The sequence below is a fragment of the Salvelinus alpinus genome, chromosome 23 (assembly GCF_045679555.1).
Source record: "Salvelinus alpinus chromosome 23, SLU_Salpinus.1, whole genome shotgun sequence".
Classification (NCBI taxonomy): Eukaryota; Metazoa; Chordata; class Actinopteri; order Salmoniformes; family Salmonidae; genus Salvelinus; species Salvelinus alpinus.
In genome coordinates this window covers 38,204,379-38,231,989 of record NC_092108.1, presented here as the reverse complement: position 1 = coordinate 38,231,989, position 27,611 = coordinate 38,204,379, and the positions used below count along the sequence as shown (strand labels likewise).

The following is a 27,611-nucleotide window of genomic DNA, read 5'->3' as shown; positions in this document are numbered from 1 at the left end:
TGCGTAATTAGTCACCTTTACGTGTATTTCAAGTTTAGTTGTGGGCCATTGCACTTAATACATGTCATGTCCAAAGTCGAGGCCAATTCCAACCCAATTCAAGACAATTAACAGAATGGGACATTAGGCAACATTTGAATAAGAAAATGTGTCACATATCGTCCATGCTTAGTCTTGAATAGGCTAAAGAAAGTTTTCTCAACACCATGTGGCTTAGTTGGTAGAGCGTGGCACTTGGAATGCCGGTGTTGTGGGTTCGATTCCCACTGGGGACCTGTACAAATAGAAATGCATGTACTCACGACTGTAAGTCCAAACAGAACATCTGCTAAAATGACAAAATCAAAATGTTTATATATATTATTGTAGGCCAACTCAACCTTTGGCACATGGGCTCCAATGCTTATCTTTATTGAGAGTTATGAAATGAATTGAAGATGTTTCTCCATTTGCCCTCTATTGCTACGATCTAACAGACAGACAGCTAATACATTGCTATAGGAGTTGTTATCTCATATGAATAGTTTATTAATGCGTAGGCATTATAGTATGGCCTTTAGAATAATAAAACAGCTAAATTAAACACAAAGTAAATTTCCGACTGTGTAAACTCAGACTCCGTAGTGATTATACATGTGTGGTTAACATTCACATATCAAATTTCACGTCATTAAAGAGATAATTTCAGTATCATTCCTGTATAGGCGTATCATTATAGACTTCCGGATGATCAGAGTTTATTCGGTCAAATCAGAGAAGAAAAAGCGCTAAAAATAAGATGAGGAAATTATACCCATATCTGGTGCAAACCTTCAAAATAAAGGTCCCCTAACCAATCTTGCAAAGAAACACCATATTCAGAATCTAATTAATGCAGTGAAAAACGTCCATTTAGGTGGAAACTGTTTTCAGTCCAGCAATATTTATACAAACTCAATTATTATAAAACACAATAACATAAACAACAGGCTAATAAAAGCAACATTTGAATCAACCTCATATGGATGTCGACAATTATTTTGAAAAGTGATAAGGGTATGATTTTTTTCGAGTCCCACATGCGGTTGTTCGTCACAACTACGCGTATCTGAGGTCAGAGAGGATCTTGATAGGACGGGGGCGAAAGAACCGTGCAACTATATAATCAACCAGCATCGAATGAGGAAGTCAGTGTATTGAAAAAGATATACAAAGATGGTGAAGATTACTTTCCAGTCGGTCTCGGCGCAGAAAGCAGAGAAGGAGCTCGATGGAGACAAAGCCGAGATTCTCATGCCCTATGAACACGTGAGTTCAGCATCTCTTTTCTATGTTCCATGTATTGACATGCCGTTGTTGAGAAAGAGGGATTTTTTGCTGACCAAGATGCAATAATTAGATTATATCAGGGCTATTTTTCCAAAACAGACCATAACAGCAGCAGTAGGTCAATCTACATATAGTACCACGACATCATTTATTGTTAGTATTATTGGTACTATTGTTACCAGCAATGATACACTGTTGCAGTGAAAGCGCTGGAAACACAGATCTAAAGTAACCTTTTAAAACTGATACAAGCTAGACAGCACAGCCGGAGGATGTTGACATTAGGTCACCTTCTTAGGCTAGCTGGGGGGGGGTACGACCACGACACACTGCAGGGGTGTATTCATTCCGCTGATTTTGTTGCAAAACGTTTCATAAACTGAACGAAACGGGCCGGGATTTACCTTAATTAGTCCAATAGAAACTCTCGTTTTGCTGTTTGCTTCCGTTAAACAGTTGCCGTAATGAATACACCACAGATGTAGCAACGAATCCTAGGCTATCCTATACAATTTTAGTCGAATAATAGTTATGTTTATCGAAAGCTTTCAAGACAAAACGTTTTATAGGTTGATATTGTTAAGTTGTATCACATCAATAATTACGATGCAAATTGTGCATACAAATGGGGACGTTATTGCTGCGCTATGGTTACGTCACCGAAGTGGTTTCCGCGGCCAATCCAGAAGGTTGCGCGTGAGGGCCACCTGCGCAGTGGGGTTGTTGTATTATAAAATAAATGCAAATGAGGACGCAATGCATTTATTAAAATAGTGTAATGTGATTTATTTTCCTTGTGTCATGATCACCCTAATCTATGCAATCTGCACTGATCTGAAAATACTTCACAGGTGCAATTTGGTAGGTGCCATATAGGTTTACTTCGGGTGGCTTTCATCTGTTCTGTTCATTCAAACCAGATGAAGGAAAGGCGACGAGGAAAGAAATTAAGTCACACTGTAGAGAGTCATAAGACATATGCATTTGGTTACATAACTGTCAGGGAGCTGCTAAAATGGTGGCCATACTGGATTTGCCTAAAAAACCTTTGCCAAAAGTGTTGACTCTTAGTATTCAAACACTGTTGTTTCTATATGTGGCCGCTCAATCTGTTAGCGTTGACGTCACAGTTGTAGGTCTGTGTCATTAGAGAACACCTGGATGGTATAGTGTTGTCCTGCCATTTGTGGCAAACATTGCATTTTATTTCTACAGGTGGCAGAATAAATGCATTTTGAGTTTTGCAGTTGGACTGTCAAACTGAGCAACTGTAGGCCTACGAGCTAGATAACTCTACCCTCCATCAGATTTAGAAATAGTCTACATTGGGTCGGAGACAGGGGATTCTTGCAAAGGCGTCATAGGATACGTGTATATGCCAAATCTGTATAAAGACTATTAATACCAACTCCGGCTTGAGATTCCTCTTCCACGCAATCGCTCTGATCTCCCTCCCACCGGAGGTGGTGATGTAACAGCTGTCACAGCTATAAATAAGGCACTTGGAAGTAGAGGTCTATGAATAGAGCTCCCAGACAACCGTGCCAGCCTCCTTCGCCGTCACTCGGGCACACACAACACAATCCGTCTCATCCCGTTTGATCCTGCGTAGTCCCTAGCAACCGTGTGTGGGTACCGTCTCTAGCTAGCGACTAGCGTATCGCTAATAGCGAACAGACTGACGGTAGGGCTGATAGACTGTGGGTGGGCTGTTGGGATGAGGAGGCATCTCCAGCATCTCCAGCCTTCAGCCTACAGTACGTCTTGGAGAATTCCTCTCTGACTAACCACTTGGCAAGGACAGAGTCATCTCATCACAGACTAAACAAGCAAGATATGGCTTGGTAGGGTGTAGCACAGGAAAGTGTCGCTGTGTAAAAACTTCACTCTAAAGATATTATATGACTGATTATTTCTGCTCAGATGAACTTGATGATAGCATAGTCCTGCTTTTCTTCTTGGGTGAAGATAACTGCTTAGCTACTTGAGTGAAACGGAAACGTCTGTTTCATAGTGGAAGCATCCTGCTGATAATTCTTATCACTCTTATCTAACACTGGCCTGTAGGTCTGACCTGTGTATTGTTTTTTCCACCAGGAGCTTGTTCTTCCTCTGAAGCCCAAGAAGTCTCATCTGAACGGACTGCTTTGTCCCACCTTTGGCCTGGTGGTGTTCATGTCAGGACTGGTGCTGGCCTCCATATATGTCTATCGCTATTACTTCATACCACAGGTACTATACTACTGTACTTCACTATACTACTATAATACAACTACCACTATTCACTTATTTTTCATACTACAGGTAAAATATTATTACTTTTACATACTACCTCACACACCTTACTAAACTATACTACTGTACAACTACCAGTAGTAGCTACTACTACCTGCTACATCAATCCTCACATATTCAATCATACAGACAGATTGGTTCTGATTGAACCAATGATCAATGATATAGATATACCACATATAGCTATCCCCGACTATCCTAACCCTGTTCTGATCTGTTCTCCCTGTGTGTTCTAGATTCCCGAGGACAGTCTGTTCCACTGCAGGGTTCTGTATGAGGACTCGGTGCACGCCCCCATGCACGGCAGACAGGAGCTGGAGGAGAACGTGGGCATCTACCTGGACGACAACTATGAGCAGATCAGCGTGCCCGTACCCCATTTCGGAGGGAGCGACCCTGCAGACATCATCCACGACTTCCACAGGGTAAGAGCCAAGGGACCCTCAGTCATCCCTATGTCAATACACACAGCCAATGTGGAGTATGATACAAGGTAGCCATTTTGTGCCAGAAGACTCACCCATTGCCAATTGTTATACATATGAGCATATGATTCTGGAGAATGTGTCTACAAGGCAATGACAGTTTTGAGACCTCTGTTAGGAAGTGTCAGACTGGAGTGCTGACACTTCCTTCCTCCAACTCTGCTGCAAGACGTGGTTAGCAAATACCTTTCTGCTACTCAAAGGTAAAAAGTTATTCAATACCTCGGAATTGATGATACATTTGTTGCTGTCATGTCTAATTCCAGGGTCTGACTGCGTACCATGACATTGCCCTGGACAAGTGTTACGTGATTGAGCTCAACACCACCCTGGTCATGCCACCACGGAACCTGTGGGAGCTGCTGGTCAATGTCAAGGTATGCTGTTGTGTGATGTCTGTCAGAGGTGTGTGAGTGTGTGTGTGTGTCCTTCAGAGAGACATTCTGTTTGGGTGTTTGTTTGCGTGTGTATCCTACAGTAGAACACTGCGGTCATATCTGACTTAATCTGTGTACGGCCTGTGATATAAAGTGTGTTTGTCTCCCTCTCCAACAGAGGGGAACGTATCTGCCCCAGACCTACATCATCCAGGAGGAGATGGTGGTGACGGGGAGGGTGAGGAACATGAGACAGCTGGGACCCTTCATCCACCGGCTCTGTTATGGCAAAGACACCTACCGCCTCAAACGCCGACGCGATGCACACCGACGTAAGTACTACACACACACACACACACACACACATTCTTTTTCCCTCTATCTCACACACCCGCGTACAATTTCGCACTCACACCCACACTGATGTCCTTGGCAACGTGAGATGCATGTAAGTGCTATGCTATCAGTTAGACACGTCCTCTCCTGTAGAGAGGAGAGGAGAACAGAAGAGTGTGTGTTTTCACAGTAGTCGCTGAGTCAACAGAGAATCCGTGGGTTGACTGACTGTGTGGTGGGAGATGGCCATGTCGATATCGGAGCTTCCTGTGTGGGCTCAGACAGGGAGTGTGTGTGTGTGTGTGAGAGCATGCACATACGTGTATGTGTGTGGGCTCAGCCAGGCGCTAGCCTCCCACAATATGAGTTGTTTGGCGAACTTCCACACACACATCCCTGTATGATTATCATGTCAGAGACATAGCGTGTGTGTTTGTGAGTCATTTCTCCAACACACCATCAGGCAGCGTGCGTGGGGAAGGAAGTGCTGCGCAGTAGGAATATCCTTCGTGTGGCTCTGTGATTGGCCAGTTATAGAACCAGAGCATTGATGTAACATGCTTCCTTGCCACTGAACACATATGGACTGATAGGCGACTCCATTGATCCAAGACGAGGCTGGTACTGGTAGTCATGGTAACAGTGAGTGAGGTAGGCAGTGGGCTATAGCTATCTAGTCTTATAAGGATGCCTGTTCATAAACTGTATCATAATGGTTATTAGGCGCCTAATATGTGGATATATGAACACAAATGGGGAGTGGCCAGTACCTCTGTAACCCAGCACAGCAATAGCACAATAGATATCCCAAACCATATCATATCAAAAGTATGTTATAGGTAGAACATAATTGAACATGACACATAACGCTGGATGTAAGCTTTACCTATCTTCTCTTCTCCATCCCTCTCCAGGCATCGACAAGCGCGAGGCGAGGAACTGCCACAGCATCCGTCACTTTGAGAATACCTTTGTTGTCGAGACGGTGATCTGTGACAGGGTCTAACTTTTCTGAGGGAGAAGATGGCAAGATGGCCTCCCTACACCACCAAGCCAACTCTTAAACCATACCTCGCACCTCCCTTAGGCGTTATATTGCACTTTAAAAAGATTGTGTTTGTCCAAATAGTTATTGGTTTTAATGTTTACTTTTATTCCTTTTTTTGTCCCAAGTTGAAGGGTTGTTTACTGCTCTGGTGTTGGTTTTATTTGTTTTTCTATTCCAATGGTCTGTATATTTTGATAATGCCGGTAATGCAAGGAATCCTTAGCTTTTTTGTTCCTTGGGTTTTAATGTCATGTTGCACAGATGTTTTTGGGGGATTTGATATGTCTTCATTTGACGTCGACGCCAGCATAATCAGATGAGTTGTCTCGGGTTTTTACTTCAATCGATTCAGATTGAGTTGGCATGTTTATCCTTTCAGTATTTTACTTTTCTTCTCTTTGTAACCCTGTGCAGTGTGTGTAACAGTGAAGAGAATTGGGCATAATGCTGCTTCATGCGCTGTGCAGACAGACGTGTTTTTATTGGTCTCTCGGTTCAACCAAAGTGAACCCATGATGATGTCTTGTTTTTGTTGTCCAGAAATGCCCGAAACATACCTCGTATATTTGAATGTTTTTTCGCCTGTTATGTAAATCATGAATTCTATATATGTATTTTGCATCATTCCTATAAGCAATATATACTGTATATGCATAGATTTTGATCTAAACTTGTTTTGTGATTGACTGATCATTTCTCTATGGTTTGTCCCTCTTTGTGGTATCTTCCACTCATTGACTCTGTCTGGCTCTCACATGGCTTAGACTGAAGTAGCAGTGCTTTCAATGGGCCAACGGAACCAAATATATAGTCATTAACGCTTTGTTGAGTCGTGAGGGTGTTACTTAGGCATATTTGGGGATGGATCTAGCTTTATAAATTACCTACAGTGGGACCGGTTTTAGATTTCAACTCTTTCTTTCTGCGTGTCTTTGGCTACTTCCTGATTCTGTGTGCAAGTGAACACTTCCGGAGAAGGGTGGAGAATTGGGACGTGGTCGTCCTCTTCCTTCTGTCTAGTGGGATCAGCCTCTTGTCTGCAGTTGAATCCTTGTAGCCAGGTTCCATACCTGCTATCCTGATCTACTATCTCTTCATTGCTTGCCTGTCTTGCTCTCTTAACCTTTTTTTTTACTATACTGTATGATATGAAGAAATTCTGTTGCTGTTTTAAAGGGACCTACTGTATGATGTACATTTTCATGATCTGTCCCCTTCTCTTCTGACTCGCCATGCTGTACTGTCATTTGACTTGTAATAGCTTATCCTACTACAGTACCTAATGAATAAACAATTCAACTACACTGCTTAGTTCTTTTACTTTTGCATTTTCATTGTCATGTGTGTGTGTTTTAGAGAAACAGAATGACACATGAGAATACAAAGGCTAAATGAACATTTAATATATTTCTTATAGAAACATTTTCACAATACATCATTCCATTGCGGCAAATCCAAGCACAGAAGTCAGACCAATGACCAATAATCAGAGAAAATAACATTGCAACATTTCAACTGCATCTCCCTTCAGAGGAAGACATTCAACAGGTTTATAAAACGGCTTTATAAAATATAATAATATAGGACGAAGCTACAATTTAACTGTCATATACAACATTTGGTACATTAATTATGTATCTACGATACTTCAGGGCTATTAGTGACATCTCTCTCCTGCCACACAAACAAGCACACACCACAACTGACATTTCGTTCCCCATCACACTCATAATAGACAGAAGAAGTTTTCACAAAAATGAGACTAAGCGATACAGGACAAATGAGGGTGCTTCTTCAGTCAACATCCTAACCAATGTAACTGCCTTCCATTTGCCACTTGACTTCTCACACGCATACATAAATACAGTATAGAATGTGTAAGAACAACAAATTCCACCATTAACTCATTCAAGACCATCTCTAGCATTCTCACCAATACTAATGCCAGTCCTCCACTGCAAGGCAGAACTAGGCAGAACCATGGAATTTAACTTCAGTTCCTGTATGCCCTCTCCCCATCTTCAGATTTTTGGAGCTGAAGTAGTAGATGAGAGGATCCAGGAAGCTGTTGGCACTAGCCAAGCAGATAGTTCCAATATGGAAGTCAAAGAAGGGGAACTGGGATTGCAGGAATCGTAGCTTGTGGAGCCCAAATAGGACTACTGCAACATGAAAGGGGATGAAACACACTGTGTAGATCACAAGGTTGATCACAAGCAGCCACACCATTCGGCTCTTATCCACAGAGGAAGAGGATGAGGAAGAGGAGGCCTTCTGCACTCTCAGCTTATGCACCACGACCACCGTACAGCCCACGATTACAGCGAACGGAATGACATTTCCCACGACAGCAGCCACACAGATGATATGGAACCCAAAGCGCCACTCGTCCTGAGTGTAGCCCTCGAAGCAAATCCACCCTACGCACGGGTTCTGTCTGGCATGGTGAGTCAGTGCCACTGGCACCGCCATGGCCCCAATCACCACCCATACGGCCGCACATGCCTTCCAGGCCACACCGATCCTCCTCAGCGGGCGTGAGCGCAGAGGATAGACCACAGCCAAGAACCGGTCCACGCTAATAAACATGATGAAGAAGGAGCTGGAGTAGAGGTTGACGTTAAACAGAGTCCCAGAGACCATGCAGGCCAGGTGTCCATAGGGCCAGTGGCGCCTGGCGTAGTACAGGATCCGGAGCGGCATGGAGAGGGTGAAGAGGAGGTCTGAGAGGGCCAGGTTGGCCATGTAGATCAAGGGCACCGAGCGGACCCCCAAGCGGCATAACAGGAGCCACAGAGAGAAGGTGTTGAGGGGAAGACCCAGGGCCAGCACGCCACTGTAGGTGGCCGTGAAGAGAGGGTACCTGTAGTGGGTGATGTTGCAGGTGGCGTTAGTCATCTCTGGAGGACTAACATGAACTGGCACTAAACTGCTAAAGCTGTCAGAGCTGGATGTTGAAAGATAAAGGCGGTTCTTTTTGTAGCAGTTTGTGTCTGTGGTTTCTTCAGATGCAAGTTGCTGAACAGGAAACGCTGGAAATACACCCACGCTAGGTTTTCAGCCTTAGGTTTCTCTCTTCTTTTTTATAAGATTGTGTTTGATATTTTATAGAAAATACAAAACATACACATACAAACGACGACATTATACAAGCATCACTACATCACACTTGCCCAGACCCACTAGCCCCAACCCCTATCTCCATTGTACTTATCACTTTCTGCCACATGACCTCAAACTGCGGGATTTTTTTCCTCCCTGTCGCCAATGCTCTTTCCATTTTTAGATAATATAGTTTATATGACTGACTTGCTTAAACAAATGTGGTTTCTATTAACAATTGAGATGTACAAACTATGGCATTAGGGGACGACGAGCGGATAAGAGGCAATCCGTAATTTCGAATAAGACATCAATGAGCGAGCTAGGACTGCAATGGGTGCGTTCTGGTGGCAGGGAAGTCAGGCGCAGGAGAACGAACTTGTTATAAACGGAGCCGTTTAATAAGTGTTCAAAAACTCAGAAAACCAAAATATACTAAATAATAAAGTGGGTACAAAACCCGTCGCACACCAGAACATAACTTGCACATAACATACAATCAAACAATCACTGACAAAGACATGAGGGGGAACAGAGGGTTAAATACACAACATGTAATTGATGGGATTGGAACCATGTGTGATGGAAGACAAGACAAAACCAATGGAAAATGAAAAATGGATCAGTGATGGCTGGAAGGTCGGTGACGTCGAACGCCGCCCGAACAAGGAGAGGGACCAACTTCGGCAGAAGTTGTGACAAGGACGGACGTAGTCAATATAACTATTTGTTCAGCACTTTTGAAATATACAGCGACAGTATTCAGAAGATGGGTCGTTCTGATACTATTCTCCCTGTACACCAAGTCAGAACCGGAGGATAAATAAAGGGGGCATATAAGTAGACAATGAAAGCTCTTACAATATTACATTATTGCATTTCTCTAAAACAGGTTAAATTATGAGGGGAAAAGGGACCAAATTACAGGGTATGGGATTTTAACCACTCAACCTTATGGTGACCCACAAACATGAACTGGAAGAAGAGGTGGGCCCGCCAGAGCTCTGCATGACTGGAACAACACTCAATGCTGGACCTGTGGGCAGTTGGGGCATGCGAGTTCGCAGTGTGGGGGAAATGAAAGAGGAAGAGGTTACAACAGCGGCTGAGGGAACTTTGGGTCTGGCAGAGGAAGAGGAAACTCAGCCACAGTACCACTCGCCCAGAGCTGGAAATGCTCCCCCGGGGCCACCTATGCCCTATGGACAAGGAGGATGACAGAGGACAGCCATGGCCAATGGGAAATCAGAAAACCAACAGTTCTTATTTCCCTCAGAATCAACAATGAAGGAACAATAACAGGGACATCGGGACAGCTCAGGTGTCACGTTCCTGACCTTATTTTCCCTTATTTTGTATTTATTTAGTATGGTCAGGGCGTGAGTTGGGGTGGGTTGTCTATGTGTGTTTTCTATGTTGGGTTTTTTGTGTTCGGCCTGGTATGATTCTCAATCAGAGGCAGCTGTCAATCGTTGTCCCTGATTGAGAATCATACTTAGGCAGCCGGGGTTTCACGTGTGGTTTGTGGGTGTTTGTCTACCGTGTTAGTGTTTTCACCACGCGGTACTGTTTCGGTTCTCTGCACTCCGTTTATTGTTTTGTATTTCAGTGTTCAGTTTCGGTTTTAATAAATCATCATGAGCACGAACCACTCTGCATATTGGTCCGATCCTTCTCGCCTCTCCTCGTCCGATGAGGAGGACGATATAGACTATCGTTACACCAGGAATGTGTACTGGACAAAGACTTGTTTGATGAACCTCTGCTTGACTCTGACATGGTTCTGTTTGTTGATGGCTCTGCTTATATAGATCAAAGCACAGGGAAGAAACATGTATGATTTGCTGTAGTAGATGTGGAAAGTGATATTGAGGTTATACCAGAACATTTATCAGCGCAACAGGCAGAATTATTAGCTCTGAAAACAGATTGTGAATTAGGGGCAAGAAAGGCACTTACTGTCTACTCAGACTCAGCGTATGCTAGTGGGGTTTGGAGAGCAAGAGGGTTTACTAATAGGTCTGGCTTATGGCTACATCTTTTGTCTGGCATGCCCTGTTTACTATCAACCATGATCTTTAATATTTGCCGATTGGCTTATGGAGTGAGCCATTGGTCAAAGGGGGGATTTAGGAGGATCAGAAGATTTAGGAGGAGAAGATTTCGGCCCAATGGTTTTGCCAAAATTTGAATCAGCACGTGTAAAAAAATAAAAAATAAAAAAGTTAATTTATTGTTGCGCGACATGTTTGTTATATAACATAGACATGGGAACTCCACTGCAACCAGGGAAGTTCCCCACTCTAAAAGGACCTCATGTTCATCTTGCTATGGATTTCATAGACATGATAGAGCGAAAAGAAAGAAAGAGATGTTGCCTGGTGATAATTGACAGGTGGGTGGAAGCATTTCCCACCACCAACTGCGATGCGCGAACAGTTGCAAAATTGCTAGTCAGGGAAATTATACTCAGGTTCAGAGTGCCTGAGGTTTTGTCTGCAGACAATGGGACCCATCTCATAGGAGATGTGGTTGCCCAAGTGGCCAAAATGATGGGTGTTGATCAGAAGTTTGTGTCCATCTATCACCTGTGGAGTAACGGGATTACAGAGAGGGTTAATTAAATGATCAAAGGGGGGGCTTGCAAAAGCCTGACATTCCACAAAAATGAGTTGGGTGGAATGCTTGCCCCTTGTCCTCATGAAAATGCGCAGCAGCCTTAACAAAGGTATTGGGTGTACACCTTATGAGATGTTAACAAGACGACCAATGAACACCCCAGTGGTGAGACCTATGACTGACCGATAGACATAACAGACACAGTGTGACCATCTTGAGTACATGAAGGAACTAACGTCTGTTGTAAGTTTTCTCCACTCTCACACGAGGAAAGCAGCAGAACCAATCCCAGGTGAGGATCCAGATGCTCTGACCATCTGTGTAGGAGACTGGGTGAAACTACGAGACCATAAGAGAAAATGGAACCAACCAAGATGGATGGGACCCTTCCAGGTGACCATGGCAGCAAAAGAGGCTGAGATCCACCGATGAGAGTGAACCAGAGGAGAACCTGGGAAGACCACAGCCACAGAGGGTCGAGACCAAAGGCCAGAAGAACCAACAGAGGGAACAGCCACAGAACCTGAAGAGTCATCAGATGTCGAGGACCATCGTACACACACTCTATGGTTGTGAAACAAGAAAATAGCAACCATGGAAACACACATGCAGGGTATTTATTGCTCTCCAAATCCTACTCGTTCCTTTTGTGGACGGGGATGTGGAGAATAATAAATGGGTGAAAACAGTGACATACATAGGATTACAGGGGAAGAGGAACACATCTGGCACACGTGTAATGATTTTCCAGAAACCCACCTCCACCGCCTCTCTGTGGGGAACCCAAGCAGTACCAATTGGTAAGAATGATTTTGGATGTTGATTACTTCATTTTATGCAAAGGAACAATACCAGGGTTTGACAAAGAAACAGCAATGATACTATTCTGATGTTGGTCACTGGGGGGAAGGAAGCAGCATGGGAAGGCGGATTCTCCGATAAGACAATAGGTAATAGTTCAGATACAGCTAAGGAGTATCTGACGGGTAGTAGATGTTGTGTTGGCAGGATTAAAACCCACAATAACTCCCCCTGCTTGTATCTGCAACTCAGGGAATGTGAATGTAGGAAACACCACTATTTGCCTGTCTTACACAGGCCTAAAAATGGAAACCAGTAGTTTTGATGTACTGGATGGGCAACAATTGATAACTAGGGTAAATATGTCAAACATAGGCAAAGGCATGGGGACACCTCCAGATCATCTCTGGATCTGTGGGGGTAATGGCTACATTTCCCTCCCCATGGGATGGAAAGGGTGTTGTTATCTGGGGAAAACTGAACTGACAGCAGCAACAATACCTGCCTCTGAGCTGCTGAACAGTTCACTGCAAATTAGTATCAGATCGAATAATAGAGCTAAAAGTGAGGCTTATGGACATGTGCTGTCTCAGGTAGAGATGGCAGCCATAGTAATCTTTCCAGGTGCAGGAGTTGTAGTAAAGGGTAAGTGGATGAACAATTTGACATACTCCATGCAGGCCCTTACTAATTTGACCGTACAGGGTTTTACTCAGTTGTCACTAGGTGTGCAGAATTTGAAGGCAGTAGTTACCAGACATGAAATGGCTCTTGATTACATATTGGCAGAAGAGGGTGGGGCCTGCAGGGCCCTTGGAATAGACAATGATGATTACTGTGTCATGCTGCCCCCTGACTTCTCTGATAATATGACAAACATCATTAGTAACCTGGTTAAATCAGGAGGTACTCTGGGTAGAGCTAACAACACCATCTTTAACCAAATTGGAAACTGGTTCAATGGTGCATCTGGACAGGGGGAACAAAATGACATGATGACAATAATACTGACACAGGGAACCAACTGATATACGTAGAGGGGCAATCAACAAACCTGAAGGAGTCCAGGTGAGTCCAATGAGTGCAGATGCGCGCAATGATGGTGACAGGAGTGTGTAATGAAGGGCATCCTGGCGCCCTCGAGCACCAGAGATGGGGGGCGGGAGCAGGCGTGACACCATGAGTGACAGAATACTGAGCCAATCACGGAGTAACTAGAGAACATTACCAACCCATACGCTCTGTATTTTCTAATGGCTGCCCCACCACAGAAAGCACTGAGCTAGGCTGAAACACCTGCATTTTGGAGGTGCTTTACTCAAGAAAGCAAAAAGAGACAGAGTTTTATTAACTCAGTGATTTTTTATTTATTTTTACATTGTTTGCAAACTCATATGTGACACGTATTAGTGTCACAAAACAGACTCCACATTTATTTTTATATACACCACCGGTCAAAAGTTTTAGAACACCTACTCAATCAAGGGTTTGTCTTCATTTTTACTATTTTCTACATTGTAGAATAATAGTGAAGACATCGAAACTATGAAATAACACATATGGAATCATGTCACCAAAAAAGTGTTAAACAAATCAAAATGTATTTTATATTTAAGATTCTTCAAATAGCCACCCTTTGCCTTGATGACAGCTTTGCACATTCTTGGCATTCTCTCAACCAGCTTCACCTGGAGTTCCCACATATGCTGAGCACTTGTTGGCTGCTTTTCCTTCACTCTGCGATCCGACTCATCCCAAAGCATCTCAATTTGGTTGAGGTCGGGGGATTGTGGAGGCCAGGACATCTGATGCAGGACCCCATCACTCTCTTTCTTGGTAAAATAGCCCTTACACAGCCTGGAGGTCCAGCCTGGAGATCATTGTCTTGTTGAAAAACAAATGATAGTCCTACTAAGCCCAAACCAGATGGGATGGCGTATCGCTGCAGAATGCTGTGGTAGCCATGCTGGTTAAGTGTGCCTTGAATTCTAAATAAATCACAGACAGTGTCACCAGCAAAGCATCCCCACACCATAACGCCTCCCCCTCCATGTTTTACGGTGGGAAATTCACATGCGGAGATCATCCATTCACCCACACCGCGTCTCACACGCACGGCGGTTGGAACCAAAATCTCCAATTTGGACTCCAGACCAAAGGACAAATTTCCACCTGTCTAATGCTCATTGCTCGTGTTTCTTGGCCCAAGCAAGTCTCTTCCTCTTATTGGTGTCCTTTAGTAGTAGTTTATTTGCAGCAATTCGACCATGAAAGCCTGATTCACACAGTCTCCTCTGAACAGTTGATGTTGAGATGTGTCTGTTACTTGAACTCTGTGAAGTATTTATTTGGGCTGCAATTTCTGAGGCTGGTAACTCTAATGAACGTATCCTCTGCAGCAGAGGTAACTCTGGGTCTTCCATTCCTGTGGCAGTCCTCATGAGAGCCAGTTTCATCATAGCGCTTGATGGTTTTTACGACTGCACTTGAAGGAACTTTCAAAGTTTTTTGACATTTTCCATATTGACTGACCTACGTGTCGTAAAGTAATGACGGACTGTTGTTTCTCTTTGCTTATTTGAGCTGTTGTTGCCATAAGATGAACTTGGTCTTTTACCAAATAGAGCTATCTTCTGTATCAAATGAAATGAAATTGTTTTGGTCACATTCACGTGTTTAGCAGATGTTATTGCAGGTGTAGCTAAATTCTTGTAAAAAATGTTTAGGTCGGGTGAACAAAAGGACTTGAGTTCCTGTATGTTATCACAATTACACCACGAGTTGTTAATCATGAAACATACACCCCCACCCTTCTTCTTCCCAGAGAGATATTTATTCCGGTCTGCTTGATGAACTGAGAATCCAGCTGGCTAGACGGACTCAGACAGTATATCCCGAGAGAGCCATGTTTCCATGAAACAGAGTATGTTACAATCCCTGATGTTTCTCTGGAAAGAAACCCTCGTCCTGAGCTAGTCAACTTTATTATCCAGAGACTGAACATTAGCGAGTAATATACTCGGAAGCGGTGGGTGGTGTGCGCGCCTCCTAAGTTGGACTAGAAGACCACTCCTCGAACCTCTCCTTCGACGGTGTTGTTTTGGGTCGAACTCTGGAATCAATTAAATTGCCCTGGTGGGTGTGAACAAAGGATCCGCTTCTGGAAAGTTTTAGTCCTGGTCATAATGCTGATATTTCTGGTGAGTTACTGCCGCTCTGATATCCAATAGTTCTTCCTGGCTGTATGTAATAACACAAAACATTTTCTGGTCTAATAATGTAAGAAATAATACATAAAAAAAACAAAATACTGCAAAGTTTCCTAAGATCTAGAAGCAAGGCAGCCCTCTCTGTCGGCGCCATTTTCAACAGAATACCACCCCTACCTTGTCACAACACAACTGATTGGCTCAAACAATCACAGAATTCCAAGTGTGTGCAAAGCTGTCATCAAGGCAAAGGGTGGCTACTTTGAAGAATCTCAAATATAAAATATATTTTGATATGTTTAACACGTTTTTGGTTACTACATGATTCCATATGTGTTATTTCATAGTTTTGATGTCTTCACTATTATTCTACAATGCAGAAAATAGTAAAAATAAATAAAACCCTTGAATGAGTAGGTGTGTTCACTGGTATTTTTGACTGGTACTGTACATTTTACATGATGAAAACAAGCAGAGATTCCCCCAGGGTGAAATTCCCCATTAAAGGATTTTCCTATTGCCATTATTTCGTGTTTTCCCATGTTAACTTTATAACCTGAGATCTTTGAGAATTCTGAAAACGTTCTTAGCAAAGGGGGCATTGGATTTTCCATTTTGGTCAGGTATATCAGGAGATCATCTGCAAATTATTTTAGTTTATATTCATGTTTACCAATATTGATACCTGTTACGTTTGGGTCCTGTCTAAATCTTTCTGCAAGCGGTTCAATTGCCAGTGCAAACAGGAGGAGGGAGAGGGGGCTTCTCTCTTCTGTTGACATGATGTTTCTTAACAAAGCTAGTGAGTAAAGCTTATGGGGAACCTGTGAGCGTGACAAGCCAGCAGCTTCTAAGAGGAAGTCGTAGACCTTGGTTTGAGCATTCAGTATGAATGTGGAAGATTGTGCCAGAGCTGCTATCTCATGTGTACCCTAGCAGCAGCAACATACAATCCTCTCATTCTAAAATTATAATTATAATCATAATTTTGTTAAGCATATGATCATTATGACATGGTGACATTATTTTTCTCGCCTACGAATAGCTGGAGTTAATGCTGCTGATTTCATTACCATATCATTGATGTCTATTTTTTATTGTGCAAGTCTCAAAGGGGGCTTACTGCTTTAATGTCTTCTATGTTTTTATGTTATTTGTAGGTACAGACAGTATTTTCTTAGGGTCTGATTCCGACTTAGGAAATGTACACCTTTAACTCACTCCCCCTGAATCAGAGAGGTGCTGATGGCTGCCTTAATCGACGTCATTGGCACCCAGGGAGCAGTTGTTGGGTGTTACCAGCCTTTCTCAAAGGTGGAACGGCAGATTTTTCCATCTTGACGGCTCAGGGATTCGAACCAGCGACCTTTCAATTACTGGCCCAATGCTCTTAACCGCTAGGATACCTGCCACCCTGGGTACGTACGACACCACTCATTCAGCCTTCCTCTCCTTTCCTCTCCTCGTCCTTCACTCTCCACAATCTAGTTCAAGTGACCTTCTCCATTGGCATCATCGATTCCCTCTTCCCTCCTCCCTCCTCCCCACCACTGACCTGTGTATTCTTTAGCCTCAGCCAGCAGCAAGTGACTTCTACAGGGGCTGGGCAAGGTGGTCTGGCTGGGAGCCACCAGGAGAAGCCTTGTGACGGACCACCGCTGTGGCATTTAACGCTTGCTGCAGGACCAAACACATTCCCATCAGAGACGTCCAAATATATAAATGATTAATTAACCATGAATAAACTATTTATAAACCCTCTAGAAACCAGTTGTAAAGGGACCCTTACTGTAAAATATCATTGTGCACCATAAAGGTCACAAAATGTAACATGAAGTTAAAATAGTTGATAGCAGAAGAATTGATGCAGTAAGAGTAATCCACCTTCCATTTGCTCTTGGCAAAGTTCTTCTTGATCTTGGCGCTGACAGACTCATGGATGCTCTTATCCAGGGTTGTGTCTCCAGCAATCCTAAGGGAGGGAGAGAGACATGAGGCCCAGGCTCTGATGGGGGGGGGGGGGGGGGGGGCACAAGAATAGGTGCAAGAAGGTGTGTGTGCATGCACTGTACCAGGGGTGCTGAAAAGCCTGGTCACCTGTGTAGTGTATCCTTGGGTCCTTCTCTATCAGGTGGACTATAGAGTCTTTAGCTGAAAACCCCACAGGGACATTACATATTACGAATCAAATAAAATAAAAATCGTATTTGTCACATGTGCTGAATACAACAGAAGTAGACATTACAATGAAATGCTTACTTACAAGCCCTTAAAACGTCTTAATGCAGGGGTGTCAAACTCAAATACCCAGTGGGCCAAAATGTAAAACCTGAACAAAGTCGCGGGCCAACATTGAACAAATTAACCTTTTAATATGGACCCAAACAAGTTTTGCTTTAATATTGAATATGGAACAAGCATCGCTTATTACCATACAATATATAATTTAATAGTGGAGACATGCAAAATCGAATTTCAAATGAAAAAACACATCAATGGCATTCATTTATTAAATAAATAAAATGTAAATAAAAATCGTATGCCTCTTTTCTATTTGCAGCCTTCTGATTTAAATACCAAAATAAACTTTTTCCACTGGCTAATAATTTTACAAATAAAATGATAATAAATCAATCAACCATTCAAGCCCATGCCTTGTAGCAAGAAAAAGTGCACAAAGAAAACGTTAATTATTGCACACTGATCTAATCTGATGTGCCCAAGCCAGCACTTTGTGATGTGGCTTTTTTGAACATATTCTGTTGTGAAACCAAACTTATTTTCATCTCCTCTACTTTCTGGCTCCTTTGAGTCATGTCCAGGTCCTTGTATTTGTCAATGGTGTTTCGTTTCATAGTGTCGTCTAATGTTGTACTCCTTACTTACAGCCACGTTGACTCCACAAACAAGACAAACAGGTTTGTCTTTTACATATGTAAACAGATATTCTGCCTCCCACTTGTTCAGAAAGCTCCTGTTTTCTGCCTTTCTTTTCGCCATTTTTGGGAAGGGATAGCGCGCTGACAGTTGTAGCGTCTATGTTGCTATGACTACTGTCACAGAGGAGAGGGCGTTTCTGGGTCCTGTCCTGATTGGCGCGCGAAAACAACAGCAGAGCATTATGGGATTCGTAGTATTAGCGGTGAATGCGCTGTATAATACCGGCGGGCCAGCTCTAGTAGTAATTTGGTATTGTCTCGCGGGCCAAATATAATTACCCCGCGGGCCAAATTTGGCCCGCGGGCCAGAGTTTGACACCCATGTCTTAATGCATTGTTGGTTAAGTGTTAAGTAAAAAGTAGATAAGTACAAAATAGAAAAAAAGTTACAAATAATTTAACAGCAGCAGTAAAAAAAACAATAGCGAGGCTATATACAAGGGGTACCGGTACAGAGTCAATGTGGTGGGGCATCGGTTAGAAGATGTAATTGAGGTAATATGTACATATAGGTAGAGTTAAAGTGACTATGCATAGATAATAAACAGAGAGTAGCAGCAGTGTAAAAGAGGGGTCTGAGTAGCCCTTTGATTAGCTGTTCAGGAGTCTTATGGCTTGGGGGTAGAAGCTGTTTAGAAGCCTCTTGGACCTAGACTTGGCGCTCCGGTACCACTTGCCGTGCGGTAGCAGAGTGAACAATCTATGACTAGGGAGGCTGGAGTCTGTCTTCCTCTGACACGGCCTGGTATAGAGGTCCTGGATGGCAGGAAGCTTGGTCCCAGTGATGTACTGGGCCGTGCGCACTACCCTCTGTAGTGTCTTGCGGTCGGAGGCCGAGCAATTGCCATACCAGGCAGTGATGCAACCAGTCAGGATGCTGGTGCAGCTGTAAAACCTTTTGAGGTTCTGAGGACCAATGCCAAATCTTCTCAGTCTCTTGAGGGGGAATAAGCTTTGTCGTGCCCTCTTCACGACTGTCTTCGTGTGTTTGGTCCATGATAGTTTGTTGGTGATGTGGACACCAAGGAACTTGAAGCTCTCAACCTGCTCCACTGCAGCACCGTCGATGACAATGGGGGCGTGACCAGTCCTCATTTTCCTATAGTCCACAATCATCTCCTTTGTCTTGATCACGTTGAGGGAGAGGTTGTCCTGGCACCACACAGCCAGGTCTCTGACCTCCTCCATATAGGCTCTCATCGTTGATGGTGATCAGGCCTACCACTGTTGTGTCATCGGCAAACTTGATGATGGTTTTGGAGTCGTGCCTGGCCGTGCAGTCATGAGTGAACAGGGAGTACAGGAGGGGACTCAACACGCATCCCTGAGGGGCCCCCATGTTGAGGATTAGCGTGGTGGATGTGTTGTTACATACCCTTACCACCTGGGGCGGCCCGTCAGGAAGTCCAGGATCCAGTTGCAGAGGGAGGTGTTTAGTCCCAGGGTCCTTAACTTAGTGATGAGCTTTGAGGGTACTATGGTGTTGACCACTGAGCTGTAGTCAATGACTAGCAATCTCACATAGGTGTTCCTTTGTCCAGGTGGGAAAGGGCAGTGTTGAGTGCAATAGAGATTGCATCATCTGTGGATCTGTTGGGGTGGTATAGAAATTGGAGTGGGTCTAGGGTTTCTGGGATAATGGTGTTGATGTGAGCCATGACCAGCCTTTCAAAGCATTACATGGCTAAAGACGTGAGTGCTACAGGTCTGTAGTCATTTAGGCAGGTTACCTTAGTGTTCTTGGGCACAGGGACTATGGTGGTCTGCTTGAAACATGTTGGTATTACAGACTCAGTCAGGGACAGTTTGAAAATGTCAGTGAAGACACTTGTCAGTTGGTCAGCGCATGCTTGGAGTACACTTCCTGGTAATCTGTCTGGCCCTGCGGCTTTGTGAATGTTGACCTGTTTAAAGGTCTTACTCACATCGGCTATGGAGAGCGTGATCACACAGTCATCCGGAACAGCTGACGCTATCATGCATGCTTTTGTGTTACTTGCCCCGAAGCGAGCATAGAAGTTATTTAATTCCTCTGGTAGGCTCGTGTCACTGGGCAGCTCGCTGCTGTGCTTCCCTTTGTAGTCTGTAATAGTTTGCAAGCTCTGCCACATCGGACGAGCGTTGGAGCCGGTGTAGTACGATTCAGTCTTAGTCCTGTATTGATGCTTTGCCTGTTTGATGGTTCGTCGGAGGGCATAGCAGGATTTCTTAGAAGCTTCTAGGTTAGAGTCCCACTCCTTGAAAGCGGCAGCTCTACCCTTTAGCTCAGTGCAGATGTTGCCTGTAATCGATGGCTTCTGGTTGGGATATGTTCATACGTTCACTGTGGGGACGATGTCATCGATGCACTTATTGATGAAGCCAGTGACTGATGTGGTGTACTCCTCAATGCCATCGGAAGAATCCCAGAACATATTACAGTTTGTGCTAGCAGAACAGTCCTGTAGCTTAGCATTTGCTTCATCTGACCACTTTCTTATTGACCGAGTCACTGGTGCTTCCTGCTTTAGTTTTTGCTTGTAAGCAGGAATAAGGAGCATAGAATTTTGGTCAGATTTGCCAAATGGAGGGAAAGGGAGAGCTTTGTATGCGTCTCTGTGTGTGGAGTAAAGGTGGTCTAGAGTTTTTTTCCCCCTCAGGTTGCACATTTAACATGATGGTAGAAATGAGCTAAAGCGGAGTTTCCCTGCATTTGAGTTTCCCTGCATTAAAGTCCCCGGCCACTAGGAGCGCCGCCTCTGGATGAGCGTTTTCCTGTTTGCTTATGGCCGTATACAGCTCATTGAGTGCCAGCATCAGTTTGTGGTGGTATATAAACAGCTTTGAAAAATACAGATGAAAACTCTTGGTAAATAGTGTGGTCTGCAGCTTATGATGGGATACTCTACCTCAGGCGAGCAAAACCTTGAGACTTCCTTAGATTTCGTGCACCAGCTGTTGTTTACAAATATACATAGACCGCCACCGCTTGTCTTACCAGAGGCCGCTGTTCTGTCCTGCCAAAAAATCTTAAAACCCGCCAGCTGTATGTTATTAATGTTGTCGTTCAGCCACGACTCGGTGAAACATAAAATATTACAGTTTTTAATGTCCCATTTGTAGGATATATTTGTGATCGTCTATTTTATTATCGATTGATTGTACTTTGGCTAATAGGACCGATGGTAAAGGTAGATTACCCTCTCGGCGACGGATCCATACAAGGCACCCGAACCTTTGTCCACGATACCTCTGTCTCTTTCTCCTGCGTATGATGGGGATGAGGGCCTTGTCGGCGTCTGAAGTAAATCCTTCCTGTCCGACTCGTTGAAGAAAAAGTGTTCCTTCAGTACGGGGTGAGTAATCGCTGTCCTGATATCTAGTAGCTCTTTTCGGTCATAAGACACGATGGCAGAAACATTATGTACAAAATAACTTACAAATAACACTAAATAACATACACAATAGCACAATTGGTTATGGGATCGTAAAACGGCAGCCATCTCCTTCAGCGCCATTATTGAGCTAAACATATTTCAAACATACAGTACAAATATAAAGAGCGTTTGTTTTTACAAGTGACATATAGTTTGATAAAACAAAAGTTAGCCAAAGGAGTGGGAAACTAAGACTTCAACCCAGGCACCAACAAGGAGCTTGACTGTAGTAAAAACACTGTCCAGACTCCAGCATGGCGTTGGCCTGACTTTGAACCAGTCCTGCAGGTCACTCTAAGTACTCTGTGTACCATGATCCCTGGTGCTCTCTAAATGTAACGGTTCTGTATCGACAGACACTGGGAGACGAGAAGCAAGTACATGGTGTGGATTTAATAATAAATAGACCGGAAACAAAACAAGAACAGCATCTGGACAGGAGAAGCATAACAACATCAATCAGTGACTCTGTCAGTGATTGTCCCTTGGCCTGTCAGTGTTTTAAAGCTAATCCCATACACACACTGACAGTTGTATATACGCTTAAAGCAACACCAATCCCAGGGACCCATTTCCAATAATATAAACCCACTGACAAGGAGGAATAATACTGGCAACATAATGTAATAAATACTGAACTGGACTGGATTTATGTCTCCCTCATCTGAGAGTGGAGGGCTACCATACCGGAGTCAGAGATATCGTCACAGTAAGTTGAGTCAAACTCGTATTCAGCCTTCAGAATCTGATAAAAGAGCTTGGCATCATTCTCGGCGTAGAACAGAGGGTATCCACATAAACTGTGGTGGGGCAAGAGCACAGAGGCATCGTGTGACATATTTGAATTATTTTGTTTCTTTGATGTAATCACGGATCTGACAGGAGTTTACTGTAAGCCATGACGTGGCCACCTTGCTTTGATCCCATCCAATCATGTTAGATCAACATTTACCTCAGCGGAAAGATGAAGGATGGATAAATAAGGCACCATAAGATCAAGCCGTCCTCGTAGCAGTGCCAGGAGAAACCTCGGAGCTAACATGAAAGAAGGAGTTACAGAACAATGACTCCGATGGGCCAGCAGTCCACTGCCTTGCTGTACGGTTTCTGAGCCAGTACTTCAGGGGCTGCCGGAGACAACACTCATGTTTTCATCACTTCATTCAGCGTCATCATTACACTTCAGCTCTGACATCATAACAAACTAGATCGCTGGTGGAGTGTGTTTGATCTCAAAATAAACGGAATCATGGAAGATTGACACACTCACAGAAACATGCACACGCAGTTAGGACTCCTTCTCTTCATGCTCCTTAAAACCATGGCAACAATAACTTTTTATTTTTTTCATACCAAAGGGAATTAAATGTGGCGAACAAGTAGGTTGTCCTGGTCCTACCATGCCCCTGCTGCTGTCTCCCACATACACCACCATGTTCATCTGAGGGACCTAGACGTGGATTCACCTCTTCCAGAAGGTGAGGGTGGGCAGGGGTACCACCGGTGGGAAGAACAGGTTGAGGACAGAGATGGTCTGGATGGTCTTTGCAAGGCCCTTCTCATCAGCCAGAACACAACTACTCCCCCTGGAGGAGAGGGGAGATAGAAGAGAGAACTGGGGTGGAGAGAGAGGAACGCGACATGTCAAAATAATGATAGAAGAATCCTGCCAGTTAAACGAGATGTAAAAGACTGAAGAGTGGACATACTTAAACCAGTAGTGGACAATCTTCGCCCCATTAATGACTAGTCCATGATGTAATAACTACCCATAAAGTAATAGCTTTTTTTGTAAATTGTAATGTAATAACCAGTATCCTGTCCCATATCAATAGATAGAGAGATAGAGATAGATCGAAGTACCCCTGACACTATGGTCCACACCAGTTTCCTGGCCAGCATTACAGTGATGAAGATAGCCTGGTGGTAGTCCACCGTGATGAGGGCAGAGAGGGGCGGGGCCGAGACCCACAAAGTTACTGCTCCTAGATGGGGGGGGGGGGAACATAGAAAGGTAGTAGGGTTAGTGTGTGTGTTTGTGGTGCAGTGTGAGTTGGCTACAAGAATAGGCCTAGGTGTCTGTAGCCTGGTCCCAGATGTGTGCTCTTGCCAATTTTATTGCTGTCATTGTCAAGCCAAACATTTTGGGACTCAGGCTAAGGTCTAAGTGAGGAATGTGTGTGTGTTAGTCACAACACTGATTTATTTGACTAACCTAACCTCCATGTTAGAGCAGTGATTCCCAACTCCAGTCCTCCAGTACCCCCAGCAGCATACATTTGTATTGTAGCCCCGGACAAGCACACCTGATTCAACTTGTTAACTAATCATCAAGCCCTCTATGAGTTGAATCAGGTGAGTTTGTCCGGGGCTACAACATAAATGTGTGCTGTTGGGGGTACTGGAAGACCAGGGTTGGGAAACACTGTGTTAGAGAAGATGGAACAGAAGATTAAAAGGCAGATATCTTACATCAAGGCCAGGACGGGAAGAAAACGATTTGACCGTCTTATGGTAGTTGCAGTCTGATAGTCAACTTAAACAAAAAATCTCAAAAGGGGGTCTGATCAAATAGGCTTACACATTTCAGTTCCCATGGAATGAGCCCTGTGTAAATAAGTAAAGTATGTGTGCTTGGGCAGGGGATGTTAAGCCTGCATGTAGAATAGTAGGACCATTTGTTCTCTCTCCTTGGTCCAGTTCTTACGACGATCGTGACAGCGCTGAATGATTTGAATGATGAACTGTCTGGACGCCGATCCTTATTAACACGCTTAAATGTCTCACTGTCCGTGTCTGTAGCAGCCTGTTATTGTTATGTTGTATTGACAACGTTGTCTTCTGTTTCCCCAATGGCCTGGGTGCGTTGGGCTGTGCTGTAAGGTGGTGGTTTCTGGGTGTTGGTCTAGGCAAAGAGGAGCCTGCTATCTCTGGAGCCTGCAGTGGAGGAGTGTCTGTGGTTGTTGAGGTGGTCCATATGCCAGGTCATGCCCGGGGACCGGAGAGGGCCTAGCAGCTGAGATGGACTGCTCTGCAGAGCGCAGCGTACGTAGAGTTCCACATGTTTATTAAATGAAACTCACAAAAACAATAAAGAGCAACGAAACGTGACGTCTGGAGTGCTCACAGGCAACACAAAAACAAGATCCCACAAAGCACAGTGGGGAAATGGCTGCCTTAATATGATCCCCAATCAGAGACAATGATAAACAGCTGCCTCTGATTGGGAACCATACCAGGCCAACATAGAAATAAAAAACCTAGACTAGAACACCACCCCGACCTAACCAAAATAGAGAATAAAAAGGCTCTCTATGGTCAGGGCGTGACAAGCGCGTTATGTCAAGATCGCAGATTTTAGAGTAGCAACAAATGTAGGTCCATACAGTCGTGGCCAAAAGTTTTGAGAATGACACAAATATTAATTTCCACAAAGTTTGCTGCTTCAGTGTCTTTAGATATTTTTCTCAGATTTTACTATGGAATACTGAAGTATAATTACACGCATTTCATAAGTGTCAAAGGCTTTTATTGACAATTACATGATTGCAGTGTTGACCCTTCTTTTTCAAGACCTCTGCAATCTGCCCTGGCATGCTGTCAATTAACTTCTGGGCCACATCCTGACTGATGGCAGCCCATTCTTGCATAAGCAATGCTTGGAGTTTGTCAGAATTTGTGGGGTTTTGTTTGTCCACCCGCCTCTTGAGGATTGACCACAAGTTCTCAATGGGATTAAGGTCTGGGGAGTTTCCTGGCCATGAACCCAAAATATCAATGTTTTGTTCCCCGAGCCACTTAGTTGTCACTTTTGCCTTATGGCAAGGTGCTCCATCATGCTGGAAAAGGCCTTGTTTGTCACCAAACTGTTCCTGGATAGTTGGGAGAAGTTGCTCTCGGAGGATGTTTTGGTACCATTCTTTATTCATGGCTGTGTTCTTAGGCCAAATTGTGAGAGAGCCCACTCCCTTGGATGAGAAGCAACCCCACACATGAATGGTCTATGGATGCTTTACTGTTGGCATGACACAGGACTGATGGTAGCGCTCACCTTGTCTTCTCCAGACAAGCTTTTTTCCGGATGCCCCAAACAATTGGAAAGGGGATTCATCAGAGAAAATGACTTTACAGTCCTCAGCAGTCCAATCCCTGTACCTTTTGCAGATATCAGTCTGTCCCTGATGTTTTTCCAGGAGAGAAGTGGCTTCTTTGCTGCCCTTCTTGACACCAGGCCATCCTCAAAGTCTTTGCCTCACTGTGCGTGCAGATGCACTCACACCTGCCTGCTGCCATTCCTGAGCAAGCTCTGTACTGGTGGTGCCCCAATCCCGCAGCTGAATCAACTTTAGGAGACAGTCCTGGTGCTTGCTGGACTTTCTTGGGTGCCCTGAAGCCTTCTTCACAACAATTGAACCGCTCTCCTTGAAGTTCACGGATGGTGGATTTAGGTACAATCTTACTGGCAGCAATATCCTTGCCTATGAAGCCATTTTTGTGCAAAGCAATGATGACAGCACGTGTTTCCTTGCAGGTAACCATGATTGACAGAGGAAGAACAATGATTCCAAGCACCACCTTCCGTTTCAAGCTTCCAGTCTGTTATTCGAACTCAATCAGCATGACAGAGTGATCTCCAGCCTTGTCCTCGTCAACACTCACACCTGTGTTAACGAGAGAATCACTGACATGATGTCAGCTGGTCCTTTTGTGGCAGGGTTGAAATGCAGTGGAAATGTTTTTTGGGGATTCAGTTAATTTGCATGGCAAAGAGGGACTTTGCAATTCATCTGATCACTCTTCATAACATTCTGGAGTATATGCAAATTGCCATCATACAAACTGAGGCAGCAGACTTTGTGAAAATTAATATTTGTGTCATTCTCAAAACTTTTGGCCACGAATGTAGAAGTGTCTTATATCGGCTGAAAGCTTAGATTCTTGTTAATATAACTGCACTGTCCAATTTACAGTAGCTATTACTTCGAACAAATGCCATGGTATTGTTTGAGGAGAGCTCCTAACATCAAAACACTTTTTTCAACACGAGGGGTTTGATAAATTCACCTCTGATGGTGATATATGTACTTACATTCTGAAATCTTGCTCTGATTTATCATCCAAAGGGTCCCAGAGATAACATGAAGTGTCATTTTGTTAGATAAAATCATTTTCCATATCCTAAAAAGGTCCATATATCACGCACGATCGATTTTGTATTTCCACTCGTTCAATTTGCAAAGAAAGGAATCAGTGAAAATCTCACCCTAAACGTTGTTTGAACGAGTCAAATCACGTTCCTATCAATTAAATTAAATTCAAGGGGCTTTATTGGCATGGGAAACATATGTTAACATTGCCAAAGCAAGTGAGGTAGATAATATACAAAAGTGAAATAAACAATAAAATGAACAGTAAACATGACACTCACAGAAGTTCCAAAAGAATAAAGACATTACAAATGTTATTTTATTTATTTATTTCACCTTTATTTAACCAGGTAGGCTAGTTGAGAACAAGTTCTCATTTTCAACTGTGACCTGGCCAAGATAAAGCACAGCAGTTCGCCACAGTTCGACACAAGAACTCACTACTGTAATGGTCCAGGTTACAAAGTGGCTCAGTGACTCGTGTTTGCATCTCAATGTGAACAAAAACTGTGTGCATGTTGTTCACAAA

General features: G+C 43.8%; 2 protein-coding genes across 2 annotated transcripts; one reads left to right on the top strand and one right to left on the bottom strand.

Moving 5' to 3' along the window:
• The first annotated feature begins 1,078 nt into the window (after positions 1–1,078).
• LOC139550915 (integral membrane protein 2C-like) lies at positions 1,079–7,153 on the top strand. Its single transcript, XM_071362180.1, has 6 exons — positions 1,079–1,287; positions 3,406–3,540; positions 3,840–4,028; positions 4,355–4,465; positions 4,644–4,797; positions 5,716–7,153. Exons 1-6 carry the CDS (start codon positions 1,195–1,197, stop codon positions 5,805–5,807), a joined length of 774 nt encoding a protein of 257 aa, XP_071218281.1. The 5' UTR covers positions 1,079–1,194; the 3' UTR covers positions 5,808–7,153.
• Positions 7,154–7,232: 79 nt separating this feature from the next.
• On the bottom strand, positions 7,233–8,803 carry lpar5a (lysophosphatidic acid receptor 5a). Its single transcript, XM_071362179.1, has one exon. It carries the CDS (start codon positions 8,745–8,747, stop codon positions 7,818–7,820), a length of 930 nt encoding a protein of 309 aa, XP_071218280.1. The 5' UTR covers positions 8,748–8,803; the 3' UTR covers positions 7,233–7,817.
• Between the last annotated feature and the right edge of the window lie 18,808 nt (positions 8,804–27,611).

Excerpts from the sequence above, each read along its gene's own strand:
- LOC139550915 (XM_071362180.1), top strand. The coding sequence starts at position 1,195 with ATGGTGAAGATTACTTTCCAGTCGGTCTCGGCGCAGAAAGCAGAGAAG. Across the intron at positions 4,029-4,354 it reads TCATCCACGACTTCCACAGG|GGTCTGACTGCGTACCATGA; the intron begins GTAAGAGCCAAG and ends GTCTAATTCCAG. Across the intron at positions 4,466-4,643 it reads AGCTGCTGGTCAATGTCAAG|AGGGGAACGTATCTGCCCCA; the intron begins GTATGCTGTTGT and ends CCTCTCCAACAG.
- lpar5a (XM_071362179.1), bottom strand. The coding sequence starts at position 8,747 with ATGACTAACGCCACCTGCAACATCACCCACTACAGGTACCCTCTCTTC.